Below are 15,468 nucleotides of genomic sequence, written 5' to 3' on the forward strand. Positions count from 1 at the left end.
CAACTATAGCTATAACTATATTTCCAAAAATAATAACAACATGATACAAAAGGTCCGTCTTAATTAAGCCCTTGACGTAAATAAGTTGCAACTGTGAACGTGCAACACGTTAAATTCCCTACGGAAATCAAGGCCATAACACAAAAGTTCCGGTTTCAACACTGTGACGCATTGCAGTGGTAAGAACTCAAAACAAACAGCAGTGGGTGTCATTGAACCGAGTTGCATTTGTTTTCACGCGTGGTTGACCAGCATTTGGGGGGGAAAAATTCACACAGTATTTTGTTTCCTTTTTTTTTTTTTTTTTTTAATTAAAAGAGTTCAGTTTTTTGTGTTGTTTTTTTAATCACTTCATTAAGGCATCATGCACAAAACAAATAAAAAATTTAAAAAAAATAAAAATCAAGCAATACAGCGTTATGCTCACCCTCTACCCATAACATTTGATGTTTAAAAACTAAGTTTGTACAAATATTGCATGTAAGCTGGCATATCAATTTTAAAGCAGAACGCAGCTCTGCTTTCACAGTATTCGTAAACATGGCTTTAAACAAAAGGAAAGAGACGAGAGAAAGGGGAAGAGCATGCTACAATTGGAGGGTTAAAATTCCCTGAAAAGCATGCGATTGATTATAGCATATTAACAATCAATTTTTAATGAGTCTGTTAACAAAAGTTAAGACATTAAAATGACAATAAACAAACAAGACTGACTGACAAAAAAAAAAAAAAAAAAGACATTGTGCCAACAGTTAATTAATCCTTAATCTGGAATGCAGAGTACAGATATAAATGAAGACTGGTCCTGAAGCAAAACACTACAAGAAATATATATATTTTTTTTTAAATACATCAAAGTTTGTACTTGCACCTTGTCGACGTGACAAAAAATAATAATAATAAAAACTAAAAAATTCAGACAAGAGCCCCCTATACGAGCTGTGTCAGAAAGGTTCCGGGACTGGCGTCACAAAACCCAACTACAAACTCTGAGTTCTCATCTTAATGTTTGGCCGGCAGATGATCAACCAGCACATCTGCAGAGATCCTGCAGTGTTGCAGTCCCGAAACCTTTCTGACAAACCTCGGATATTTTTTCTTTTATGTCATTGGTATAAATTTGCGTGAGGGCGCCCAACGTAGGGGCAGCTATCATAGAGTTTGGGGGGAAAAAATCTTGTCGTGTCCACCGTGACGGACATCCAGGAAGTGCCGGTAGCTTTTTGGCACAGTTCTGTGCAGTTAGTTGTGCTCCTCTTCGCTGCCCCTGTGTGCCATTATACTATATTAAAGACCATGGATAGATACTGTTCATAGGACACCTGGATCCAGCCATCCTGGTCTGTGTCGTACCTCCTGAAAACATCAGTCAACCTCTGTGGAAGAGAGTAAAAAGCAATTTACTTAAGTGGGGGAGAGAGAGAAAAAAAAAAAAAAAAAAAAAAAAAAAGAAATGTGATGTTTGGATGCTTTTGGATGATGAAGTCACCTGCAGTACAATACAGCACTGGATGAAGTCATCAAAGGCCACCTGTCCCTTCCTCTGTCGATCAAACTTTTCGATCAGCGTACCGTAGAACTGATCCGATAGACGATACCCTGCGCACAGCAAAAAGTTACCCGAGTTGGTGTCATGACAGGGGCTAAAATCCTCACCACTAAAAAATAAAATACACAGTTAAATGAACATCTCTTTCCTGAGACTTTTGGCTTATCCCGTCAAAGGTCACCACAGCAAGTTACTTGCATGATTTGTTTGGCGTGTACTTTTTACGCCAGTTGCCCTTCTTGACACGACCCACCCATTTTTTATGATGGCTTGCGACTAAATTACCCTATCTCTGACTTTTAAAACGCAACTTTATCAGTTAGTGTAGCAGTGGGGAACCTTTTAGTATTTCCGAATATGGGGCCATGTTAGTTTTTATGAAGGCCTTCCTAGGGTCATTGAAAAATGTTCAAAACATGACACGATTATAGATTTCGATGGTGTATGCATGTGTTTTTGGGCAGTTGAAAAACTGAAATAGTGGCAGGTCTGCGTATTCCCATATATTATTTTGTTATTATTATTTTATTTGATGTTCATGCTGGGATTTATTTTTTTTACTTTACTCAAGTAGTTTTTTGACTGGGTACTTTCTTACTCTCAACTTGTTTTACTTTAAATTGAGTCATATTCTAAAGCATGGGTGTCAAACTCAAGGCCCGGGGGCCAAATCTGGCCCGCCAAGTCATTTCCTGTGGCCCGCGAAAGCAAATCATCTGTGTCAACTTCCATGATTCTTGCTCAAATTCTCATGAAATAATAACAATAAATAGTATTGTTGAGACATTGCAAGCATTTTCTGTTTACAGGAACTTGAACAATACTTGAACAAACTATTTTGCTTTGACTTCTGATTTCAAAACAAGGTATCCATCAATTTGTTGTGTGTATGTAATAATATTCTGAGGTGACCAAACATTTATATGGTTTCACAGTCAACGGCCCTCTGAGGCAAACCGTGACTACAATGTGGCCCGCGACAAAAATGAGTTTGACACACCTGTTCTAAAGTAACAATACTCTTACTCGAGTACAATATTTGGCTACTCCACCCACCTCTGATCATTCATTCATCCATCCATTTTCCAAACCGCGTACTCTCACTAGGATCGCGGGCGTGCTGGAGCCTATCCCAGCTATCTTCGGACGAGAGGCCGGGAACACCCTGAACTGTTCGCCAGAACAATCGCAGGACACATACAGATCCTTTCCAAAAAAATTTTAACATGATGGAAAAGTTTCTTTATTTCCATAATTCAGTTCAAAAAGTTCAACTTTCATAGATTATAGATTCAGGGCCCACAGTTGAAACAATTTCAAGTATTTGTTTATATTTACTAGACCTTACACTGATTTGATCGGGCTAATCAGTATCGGCCGATATTTAGCATTTTATGCTGATCGGCTTCCGATCAATGACGGCACCGCAAAAGACATTATCTAACCCTAATGAGGACAAGCGCTATAGAAAACGGATGCATGTACTAGTATATCCTGAGCATTTGTGGGCTTTTTCTTTGAGTTGATGATTTTCAAAACGCAAATACAACCAGATAATACCTCTAGCATAATAATGAGACCACAAAAAGAGTCAACAGTTGCAAGAACTGTCAGGATCCTCAACTACATCACAAAATGTGATTTCCTTTGGACCTGACTAGTTCTGTATTTTGCACTCGATCTCCAATGCGATTTAACAGGATGTCGAGCTGCAATGACCATCAAGATTGGCATTTTTCACCCCCGCCCCCCGTCACAAACGAGACACATGGGCTTGCCTTTTAAAGAGACAAACATTTGTTCATCTACTCCTGTAAAATGAATTTTGAATATTGGACGTATACAGTGCACAACACCCCATGAGGCAACATGGAAAAAGGTTTTGGGATTTTTTTTGTGCAAATGTATTAAATATTCACAGCCTTTGCTCAATGCTTAACTATAGCAACAATTATAGCCTAAAGTTACCCTCAATGAGATTTCTTAATCTATTTTGAATCTTGAAAATTATCTTTTTTCATGTCATTATGAGGTGTGTTACCCAAAAGGTATGTTAAGTATTGACAAAAATACACTGTCAGTCTAAGATTCTTACAAATGACCGTGTGAGTAAATACAAACACCCAGCTCCGTCAAAGTGCTACATCTAACCTTTAGGCCTGCTGGGAAAAAGTTGTTGACAGAAGAAGCGGAGGAGCCCTCCACCACACAAACCAAATGAAAATACCAAAGCATACTTTGCAGCTCACCGAAGCCGGTCAGTGCCTGTTTGAGCTCGGTCTTGTCGATGAAGCCCGAGTTGTCCCTGTCATAGGTTCGAAAGATGTTTTGCCAGTCCGTGATGTACTTCCACACGCCGGCAAACTCGTTGAAGTTCACCCCACCCTTATTTTCCCTGTCAAACATGGCTGAAGGACAGCAAGAGGAGGTGTTTAGGACAAAAAAAACGCACATTCATTAGCTCGTACTGTAAAGGTTTATTCAGTTGCCATGGCACACACACATCCAAACACAGACAAGTGTACAAAAGCCAGTTGTGTAGAAGCGAGCAGCCACATCATGAGAGACTTACATATTATGGAGCGCACGGTCACAGGGTTGAACGGTGTCCACGTGCCTGAGAAGAGAGATGAATAAATGCAACTTTTCTGTTTGTCAATTGTGCGATATTTTGACATTACGGTACAGAAATGGCAAACAAAACACACGCTAACATATGGTGTTGTTGTGCCTTAACTCTGGATGCGGCAGTATTCTCCTCCAGTCTCCTCTTGGCTACATTTGGTCTCCTTACTTAGGTTAAGTTGAAGTCAATACAGGACCCCCTCGCTCTCCTCCGTTGCTTAATTTGTCCGATTGTCTCATTCTGACTGATGTTTTTTGCAGTTTCCGCTTTGGAAGACTTGCGCAAGTAGACCCGAACGGAGCTCAGCCAAGCCGAGCCAGTACGGTGCTTAACTAGCCCTACGGGGTAAATGGGTTTGTAAGCCTATGGCAATACACTTCACAATACGTCCTAAAATACAGGCCCGAGGTTAAAAGAATATCCAGCCACCCATCTTCTTTAGTGCTTGTCCTCCATAGGGTCATGGGTGAGCTGGAGCCTGACCCAGAGACAGGACTGGTTGCTCCCATGATTATTTGTAAATCACATGAGCTTTTTCCCCCTCCTGGAAACCACAAACACATTCCCAGGTTGAACACTATGTCTAATATATTGTAATCATTGAAGACTGTTGGGGCCATCGAGGCACATGGATTCCAATACGTCACGCATTACACAGCGGCTGACAAGGGTCAAAACAACATCTCCTCTAGCTTTGTCAGTCTTTCCTAGGCCTGGCAAATTATAGCCACAATTTTGTTCCCGATTTTGCGACAATGGTTAGGCCCCTCAGGTTTGCTCACAACAGCAGGCTCCACTGCGCTAAATTCTGCGATACTGTGGAACGCACCTTTTGTCACACAATTGTGAGGCAGTCACGGAAGAAGAATTGGCACAAAGAATCAGAGTACAAAGCACACCACAGCAAAACCCAGACATGACATCGTTTACAGATGGGCACGGTCATTTTGACCGAGACGTCTCGTCATATGCAATCACGACACCAAATATAGGAGAAGAGAATGTGTTTTCAATCCTTGAAGCAGAAAAACTACCACCACCACCACCACCACACTCGGCCAAGTCAGCAGAACTCTATGGCGGAAGGTAAGACTGTAGACATGTACACAGGCTCTGCCTGTGGCTGCTTGGCAAAGAACCGATTTCCTGACCGCTACAGGCACACTGGTGAAAAGTTGCTCCTCGAATTAGCAGAATCTGTAAAATGACCTTATGCGCTCGCACTCGTCAAAGTTGACACATTTGAGGCACATGGTAACTAACGCCAGTGCTGACTCAGCAGCCAAGCAGGCTGCACATTATCAAACAATTCACAAATACCGGGAGGCTCAGCAGAAATAAAAGAACTCCAAGAGACAACAGAAAAACAACAGCGGATGGAGAAAGGAGCGACCAAGTCGGAGATAGACGGAATTTGGATATCGCGGGAAGGGAAAATAGTGGCCCCAAGTGGCCTACTCCGCATTTTGTGTCAAGAAAGTCATTTTACAGAGCATCAATCGGCCACCAGGTTGCAAAACATGATGCAAATAAAATGGACTGTCAGAAACCGTCTGCATGCTCGTCGTCCTCGTCGACCTGACTGCAGCACGTCGTCGTAACCGACTCGAGCGGGCGAGTGCTCACATTCGATGGCGCCTGGCACGTTGGAGAGGCGTTCGCTTCACGGATGAATCCCGGTTTTCGCTGTTCGGGGGCAGATGGCAGACAGCGTGGGTGAGCGCTTTGCTGATGTCAGCGTTGTGGATCGAGTGGCCCACGGTGGCGGCGGGGTGGGGTGGGGTCATGGTATGGGCAGGCGTATGTCATGGGCAACGAACACAAGTGCGTTATATTGATTTTTGAATGGACAGAGCACAAAACTAAACACCAGACTTTGATACACTGTCAAAAAAAAGCTCATCAACAAAACAACACTGTTCCCATTAAAAGTCAATCTTAAGTATTAACAAAACAATTTTTTTTTGTTTTTTTTTTTTTTAAATGAAAGCATCTGGTCTTGGCTTGGCCCCTGAGCCAAAACGTTTGCCCACCCCTGTGGGCAATAATAAAATAATAAAAAGCCTCCAATAATTTGATTATTTTAATCGAGTCTCACTACTATTTTTTTTTTTTTTTTAATGTATTTAGGTTTAGAGGCAAAGGAGGCCATGCTGTGACCAATTCAATCACACAAACGCTTCCAATGACACACTTTTCTTGCTTGAGGAAAATCTGAGTGGGACAATACACTCACTGTGCTTCACACTAGGCTCTCTCACGGGGTTGGATGGAGGGAGAGGTGAAGAGGAAGGGGAGGGCTGCAGGAAAACAGGATGATGTGACCGCAGTGTGTGCGCACGCACGTGTACATACGCACGCACGCACGCACAAATTTGTACGTAAGCCGATGTGTACAGAACGGCTGGTATGGTGCTCAGTAGGTCGCTTGTACAAACACCCTGGACGCGTGAAAGTCATTAAAGCATGCGGCGCCATAAACGTCTTGTCCAGACTTCCCATCTAAACACAAATTTGCAAACATGGCAGAGTGAGTTCACTCATACACGCCGACATTTCGAAGATGCCACCCGAAATAAACGCCCGTCAAGTTGAGTGTGACGGAACGGCAGCTTTCGCTCGGGGAATCCAGCCACTCGTAACCACTGGCGATCGCCCACAACCGTGGAAACACAAAAACGCCAATAGAGATTAACGGTATCATGGAAAAGTTTTGGTGGGTTTTTTTTTTTTAACCAACACTATAAGGACCATATGTCACGAGAGTGGCATGCAGATGAAACTTTTGCCAATTGCGGACAAAGCGGACACAGTGGAACCTCCAAAGTCAAAGTACAGATTGGGGAGTACGAAGCATGGAGTTCTTCTGGTCTTTTTCATTCAGTTTCTATAATCCTCACTAAAATGGCCTTGGCCAATGTGCAAATTCATGTCCCAAACGCCTAATTCCAGTTAACAAGAGTATGGTACGAGTAGTAGAAAACAAGCGCCTAGAACAGGTGAGCTCTCGTCAGCAATTTCAGTCGCTATAAACCGCTTGTGTGTTCAAACAAATGACGCGAGAAGGAGCATAAATCTGGGAGTGCAGGAGAGGAGGACAAATCTGGAAAGAGAAGATGATCTTTAATGTCCTGTAAGTGCATACAAACAAAACAAATGATTGGCCACGACAAAGCTTGTCATGGAGCTCGAACAACGGAAAACGTGTCATCCTTTTGGAATAAAAACTGGCACACACCTTCAGGTGACAAACTACTTGAGAAGACACAAAGTGGGTCAGGACAATTGAAAGAATCCCAAGACGAGAGGAACCCATCTCTGAACTAGGAGTGAGCCACAAAAAAAAGCATATGTGTTAAAAAAAAAAAAAAAAAATGTGCGCGCTCATTGTCCTTCATAGATGAGTGTAAACAAATTCCACAAGAAAAAAAAAAAAAAAAAAAAAAAAAGGGTCATAAATAACCCGTGTAATCCATGCAGATAAACATTGCATGCGTAACAATCCCACACGTGCAATGCACACACACGCACTCGCATACACTAATCAGTGTGCGGCCCAACGCACAGTCTGATAATGGCTTCTGTCAAAGCTGCTACAGCTCACCTCCACGCTTATTTCCACGGTAACGGGTGTATCCGGTCGCATTTGAATTGACAAGCTAAAGCCCAATGATCGTAAAAAAATGGGATGCGGTGGTATCGGAATACAAGATTTCAAAAGACACGCGACAGGCTAAAAATAAACTAGCCTTTGGATTGGATTCAAATATACTGTACACGCGGTGACGCGGAGTTAGTCTTTTTCGGAGCCAAATTATGACATTAAAGCCGATCTGCGTAGAATGCTAATCATCGGCTGATACCGATCTAGCAAGCTTACTTTAGCTTACTGAGAACCTAACGAGGACAAGAAACAGAAAATGGATGAATGGATCCCTTAATACAACATGCTCCAGTTCACTTTCGCCATTTCCTTGCGCCATTTATAGCCGAAAGGTAACCACCATTCAATTAATAGAGATTGACTTTAGCTGAACATTTGGCCAGGTAATGAATCCTTTGGGCTTAGTTGTAAATCCTCAAAAACTTCACTTTATGACAATTAAGATAGACCATTCTTGCTTTCCCCACAACAAAGCATTTTAAATCGTTGAAACATTTTCAATCGCTCACGGGCCTGATGGATGATACGCCGTTTAAGTTCCACACGCCTCACAGAACCAAACTGAGCCAGCTTTGATCTCACGTCGAGTGTTCTATTTGAAGAAACACCGGTAAACTTTTCGCCTGCTTATTGGTCGCACTGCAACAAATATAATAATAATCTTTTCTTCTGAGGGTTAGCAGTGGTTTCAATCAAAGGGGGGGGGGGGGGGGGGGGGGGGGGGGGGGGGGGGGGGGAAGCAGCAGTGTGTAAAGAAGTGATAGCGGCAGTGATGAAAACTGCTAAGAATAAAACACAGGCAGGGTGGCACTAGAATTTAAAACGATCAATACAAAAAATGAAGCCCTGGCGTTTTGGGCTTAGACCAGCCCCTCATAATTAGCAGAGCACGACAATTATGGAACGCAAATAAGTACATTCACTCAACATGAGCAGACGTCTTTTGTTACTCCACCACTTTTGTACGCTCTGTTAAGTTCAATTGAATCTTTTAGCGCTGTTATTGAAAGCATCTCTAATATTTATTTCCTGAATTCCCCAGACATAGCAGCTCAGGCTTCAGGTTAAAAAGGCAATAACATACATTTTGTATGAAACAGAAACAGGGCTTCTTTGTGAACTCATGCAAAGCAAATATGTCTTAAAAGCACTTGACACTGACTTAATCTTATTTTAATTCTGCATACCTTTTGCTAAAAAAAAAAAAAATAAATGGGCCAGCCCCTATGTTTCCGCAACACTTTGGGCCGCTTTTGCCCTATATTCTGTCTGATTGGTTGAATTGACTGTCTATATTGAAAACGGACCAATGGGCCGCCGCCTCTATATTGTGGGCCGGTCTCTGAGGAAAAACATGCAAAGAAAAAAAAAAATGAAAAAAATGAAGAAATTAAAACTATCACAATCGACCGCAAAGGACTTGGAGCCCACTGGGCATTTGCCCGGGATGCCCGACGGCCAGTCCACCTCTGCACACAGCGAAAACCCAAAGCACACCTTAGGTCGTATTTTTGCTCTGCCTAAAAATATCTTAAAATTATACAAATTGAAAATATGTTGCAAATAAGCCTGAAAACATAAAGGAAAGTGAGGCTTTTCGGTTAAAGTTCAAATAATAATAAATGAAAACTTTCCATTTTCTTTGCTTTAATGTCGGAACCTGTTCTTTATTCTTGTGTAAAGCACAATTAAATACCTGCTACCCTTGGTGGTGGTGAATGTGTCACACCCTGATTGAAAATTGCAAATTGGCTGGCAGTTTGACACACGCACAGTGGGGCAAAAAAGTATTTAGTCAGCCACCAATTGTGCAAGTTCACCCACTTAAAAAGATGACAGAGGTCTGTCATTTTCTTTGGATGCAACTCTGCATTCTTTCTCCTCCAAACACGACAAGTTGAGTTTTTACCAAAAAGTTCTATTTTGGTTTCATCTGACCATATGACATTCTCCCAGTCCTCTTCTGGATCATCTAAATGCTCTCTAGCAAACTTCAGACGGGCCTGGACATGTACTGGCTTCAGCAGGGGGACAGGTCCTGCACTGCGGGATTTGAGGCCCTGGCAGCGTAGTGTTTTACTGATGGTAGCCAGGTCATTCATTAGGTCCCCCCGTGTGGTTCTGGGATCACCGTTCTTGTGATCAATTTGACCCCGCGGGGTTTACTCTTGCGTGGAGCCCCAGTTCGAAGGAGATTATCAGTGGTCTTGTAAGTCTTCCATTTTAAAATAATTGCTCCCACGGTTGATTTCTTCACAGCAAGCTGCTTACCTATTGCAGATTCAGTCTTCCCAGCCTGGTGCAGGTCTACAATTTTGTTTCTGGTGTCCTTTGACAGCTCTTTGGTCTTGGCCACAATGGACTTTGGAGTGTGACTGTTGAGGTTGTGGACAGGTGTCTTTTATACTGATATTGAGTTCAAACTGGTGCCATTAATACAGGTAACGAGTGGAGGACACAGGAGCCTCTTAAAGAAGAAGTTACAGGTCTATAAGAGCCAGAAATCTTGCTTCATTTTAGGTGACCAAATACTTATTTCCCACCTTAATTTGTTAATAAAAGTATTTAAAAATCAGACAATTGGATTTTCTGGATTCCCCCCCCCCCCCCCCCTCATTTTGTCTCTTATAGGTGAGGTATACCTATTATGAAAATTACACACCTCTGTCAACTTTTTCAGTGGGAGAACTTGGCACAATGGGTGGCTGACTAAATACGTTTTTGCCCCACTGTATGCTCTGTGGCGAAATAGATCAAACCGGGAGAGAAAGGAAAGATGGGAAGGAAAGAGTCAAACACGCGTGCATACCATTGGATAATGCCTGCTGGAGCTCGGAATCCGATATCACCCCACTGCGGTCCTTGTCAACCCTGCGGAGAGAGGAGAGGAAAGCACAGATTAGCTATCGTCCGCATGAACAACTTTACACTCCAGAACAAATCGCAGGTTAACCACTGAAACATTTTATATATTTATATATAATCCACCATCCCAATTGTGTTCAAGCATCAAAGTCCCACCATATTATTATTCGAAAATGAGCAGACCTCAGTCAAAGTCTACCTGTATTCAATGTGGTCATCCAAATTACAGTAAAAAAAAAAAAAAAAAAAAAAAAAAGTGGTTCAGATCCCCCCCCCCCCCCCCCCCCCCCCCCCACACACACTTGTTCTGAACAAAAATAGTTGTGAATTCTGTGTCACAGTCTCATGACCCAACATCAGCCGAGTCATTATATGATGAAGAAGTCATTGACGCGGCCTGTGGGCCTCACACTGCCTGACAGTCAGGAAAGTTTGCCTTACCCAAAAAAATGGGACTCAGTTGTTCCTTAGCAACACGTCAACAGAGCGCTTAACTGACAAACATTCTGAATTCCAGCGCAGGAGGAAGGGGAGGAGCTGGGGAAACCTCTCCGTTGAAAAAAAATGTAAATGTAAAAAATTTTTTTAAAAAAGAAGTCGACCCAGCCCAGTGCATACTTTGCGGGCAGATTTTCCACTCGTGTGTGTGCGTGTGTGTGACACTTTATGGCTGGTTGTATCACCGTGTCTGCAGGATCTGTGGCTTTTCTCAATGTTATGTGCTCTACTTGTGCTCGAGGGGTTCAAGCCAACACCCCCACCCCCGCCCACCCAAACACACACACACACACACACACACACACACACTAAAGCATACATTGTTGTCCTTGGAAAGCAAAACAACCCTCAGGTTAGAACCACAAAGGAGCACTTTGTGGAGGTGAGGCCAGGTTCTGGTAGTTGCTTGATACCCAACCTTGACCAAACAGTGACAAGCCAAGTCAAAGCCCTGACTGTCCTGCCATTTTGTTCTGCCACTTTTGACCCAAGCTCATCCTCCTTCCCAATGACCCCAAAATGCAAGACATCAAGAAGCTCTTGGCCTGGAGCATTGACAGACAAGCATCTGGTAGTTCTACTGGAAAAGAACTTCAAAGCTATGTCTTGAGCAGGGTGGAAACTATTTCCTATCAGGAACTGGTCAGGTTGGAAAATGCATGACGGCTATCTAGATAGCGTTCCGTCCTTTTGGCCGCGGCGTAACCCGCATTTCAGTCGGAATGGGCCATAGTTGATCACTAATCTACGCTAACACAGTTGCAAAGTGAGAATGACAGCAAATATATGTATGAACAAACACTTCTTGACCCTGAAAATAATCAAATGAATGAACTCAAGTCAGTTATGACAATAATTGAGCAAGCCTTCATTTGCCGTGTTATGTTGGCGAGCTCATCATGTTGTATTAGATAACAAAATGAGATCATCTTTATTAGTCCCACATTGGGGAAAATTCACAATTTATGTCAGGACCGCCGTAATCGGAGAACCACCTGAGGTTGCTTTGTTTTCCACTCGACAGTCTGACAATGAAAACGTTAAGCATTGGCCTGTACTACCTTCAGCATGACTTTTGGGCGGCATGCTTTGGACCGAACGTTGGCACTGCCCTGTATTCACACCAGCAGAACGGCGCAAAAGAGAGCAAAAAAAAAGTCTTTGAAAACAAGCAACGCTGTGCTTCTAAATCCACTTCAATCTGTCTCTCGCTCTTTTTTTGTCCTGTTCGGCTGTTAGGTCAAGCAGAATGGAAAATCTGTTCCCCTTTTATGCCGGCGGACGGGACACATCCCACACCGTCACGGTCTCCCGCTCTTGATTCTTAAAAGGCCTGGGTACATTTTGAAAAACTATGAACGGTACCACTAGCCGTCTGCTTATTCATGACTCAGTGGGTGCCACGTCCATTGAAACGCGTGTGAACTGCACTTTCGCTACACCCCAGGTGTCAAACCCAAGGCCCCCCACGTCCGGCCCGCCAAATCAATTCACGCGGCCCGCGAAAGCAAATCCAATGCGTCGACTTCCTGTTTCTTGCGAAAATAACAACATTGCCAATCGTCCTCACTTTTAAAAACATTGATTACAAACATTTTTGTTCCCAATCCCCATTTCGAAAGAAACTGAATTAACAACTTCTGATTTCAAATGTAGTTATTCATCGATTTTTGGGAGCATGTGTATCGATATGAGGCAATTGTACATTTATCGTATACGTGTTCGCAGTCGTGACGATCGTCCGAAGGAAACCATAAGTGCGATGCGGCCCGCAGCAAAAATGACTTTGCCACCGTTGATCTACGCCATCGCAGTGCGCGAAACGCTTCGCGAAGCCTCACATTCACACGCCAGTGGGCGACTGCCGCCAGGCCCGCTGGGCCCACATTCGGGTTCAGTGTCTCGCCCGGGGGGGACACTTGCACATGCGGACAGTCGGAGCCGGGATTCGAACCGGCGAGCCGCGCGCTGTGAAGACTGACTGACTCGTGCCATCGCTCCAGATTGTAAAAAGCAAATGTGTCGTGAGAATAATTCGGCTTTCGAAAAGGCCCAACACCCGTATGTTGAGCTCCATTGACGCGGATCACGTGACTCAGGGAATTCCAGCTTAGTCAGCCTTGCGAGCCAGCAGGCGCCACGTGACGTGTGACATGCGACTGTGCGGCGTCGTGAAAGTGTCTCGCGGTACTGTGACTTTCCACGACTCCATAAGCTTTCCGAAGGCAGCCTGCCAATGAAACAAAGCAGTGCATCTGCAGTATTACGTAAGACCGTGACGTGAAGCAAAGCAGCGTCCGCTTGCAACTTCGTAGCACTTAAAAACGAAAAAGATATGGCGTCATTCCAGCGATAACGCATGACTTATTCCCAACGCTACCTGTCAATGAAACGCCGTGAGCTAAACCTCATTTAATGGTCGTCCTATGACGTCACTCGGCCGTTGGGGAAGTGACGTAGTTCCGGGAAGCCCCACTGAGAGCTGAAGGAATCACGTCTTCGTCCTAATGAAGCCAAAGGACGACGCGGCGACACAATAGCAGCCGTCAAGCGAAAAGGGCGTCGCAAATGAGACTATGGCCTCTGCCGTACTCACCTCTGGAAGATACTCCACAGAAAGCTTTGATCCAGAGGGGCGTTTATGTGCGGAGGAGCTCTGTAGGGGCTGTGATATGCCATTTTGAAGAGGGCTAAACGGGGGGGAGATGTTTCCAGGCGTGTAGCTTGAAACTCACTCCGCCGCCTCTGCCTGCCGCTTCCTTCCTGCCTCGCGCGTTTGGGCGCGGCCAATCGTCGAAGGGCAGCGTGACGTCACGCTTTCCTCGCAATTCTAACGGCGGACAAATAGAAAGAAGAAAGTTAGGGCGTCTTTCTAGAAATGTACAAGTAGGTGTGTGTGTGTGTGCGTTTCTCAAAGTTTCATTGATTTACAATGGGCACGAGTATTATCCAACAGATCTTTTAACGATTATTCGAGCGGAATCGGTATCATTTTCCTGTTAAAAAAAAAAAAAAAAAAAACATGAAAGCAAATCAAATGTATTTATATAGCACATTTCATACACATGATCAAAAAAAATAACATTTCAAAACAACTTACAGTGCAGGAAAGATTTCAAAGTGGAAGAAATGTTGCAAAAAGCACGAGAAACCAGGAAATGTTTTTAACCTGACTTCAGATCTATGAGCATTTGCCTGCAGCATAGCAGCTAAAAGCTGCTTATCTCTGTTTACTCTGGACTCTTGTGTTTGCTTTTCTGATCTGATTCGGCAGATCTCAGAGCCCAACTGGGTTTTTATGCCATTAGCATGTCTATAATGTATTCAGGGCCTAAACCATCCATCCATCCACCGCCTATCCTCACTAGGTTCGCGGGCGTGCTGGAGTCTATCCCGGCTATCTTCGGGCAGGAGGCGGGGTACACCCTGAACTGGTCGCCAGCCGATGGGACTGCGTGAGGCAAATGGCGGTCACACCAGATACTGACTGCTTTTCGGACCCCCCCCCCCCCCCCCCCCAGACCCTCACAATAAAGCAAACCTGCACATTTCAGAGTGGCCTTTTATTGTGGTCAGCCTAAGGCACACCTGTGCAATAATCATGCTGTCTAATAGAAAATAGTGGTGCAGATATGTATAGTCAGAATAGTAGTGTTATGGCTACTAGTTCAAATGAAGTTGTCGTTCGAAATCGGTGGTTCTGCGTGTGGTACAAGTACGAATGGAATGCAGGCGCTCTCTAGTGGTACAGAAAAGAATCACTGAATTCAATGCAATTAAAAGTTGCATCATTTAAAATATGAAATATGATCAAACCGAATGAAGCTTGTAACAACTTGGATAAACTTTACTGTTAGAATCCACTTGTTGTTTATTTTTTTTTGCTAAATACAGTTGTGTTTAACTGAAATATAGTAAACGTGCTCTTCAGTTGTACATGAGCCTCTGTATTTTTATTTTCTATTATTAGGAGACATTTTCAGCATCAAACTAAATCATTATAATCAATTAGTTTAATTTAATCTACATCTTTTATTAATTAAAATAATTCAATAATTTGATCGGCGGAAGCAAATGGTTTGGGCCTTGGGCAGGAGTCGGCAAACCTCAAATAGCCAAAGAGCCATTCGGACAGTCTCCCATTGGAGGGGCAGGAAAAAAAAAAATAACAAAAATTTAATCACATGGTGCCACAAAACCCTTTTGACAACTTAAGTGAGAACACTTTTTTTTTTTTTTTTAACCTGTCTGTATAAAAAATGTAGT

General features: G+C 43.4%; 1 protein-coding gene across 1 annotated transcript; it reads right to left on the reverse strand.

Moving 5' to 3' along the window:
• Positions 1–288: 288 nt before the first annotated feature.
• pdcd6 (programmed cell death 6) lies at positions 289–14,172 on the reverse strand. The gene is made up of 6 exons (XM_061758292.1): positions 13,799–14,172; positions 10,649–10,710; positions 4,122–4,166; positions 3,799–3,957; positions 1,490–1,599; positions 289–1,376 (listed from the first exon to the last, which is right to left on the reverse strand). Exons 1-6 carry the CDS (start codon positions 13,879–13,881, stop codon positions 1,278–1,280), a joined length of 558 nt encoding a protein of 185 aa, XP_061614276.1. The 5' UTR covers positions 13,882–14,172; the 3' UTR covers positions 289–1,277.
• Between the last annotated feature and the right edge of the window lie 1,296 nt (positions 14,173–15,468).

Source organism: Phyllopteryx taeniolatus, chromosome 20 (assembly GCF_024500385.1).
Source record: "Phyllopteryx taeniolatus isolate TA_2022b chromosome 20, UOR_Ptae_1.2, whole genome shotgun sequence".
Classification (NCBI taxonomy): domain Eukaryota; kingdom Metazoa; phylum Chordata; class Actinopteri; order Syngnathiformes; family Syngnathidae; genus Phyllopteryx; species Phyllopteryx taeniolatus.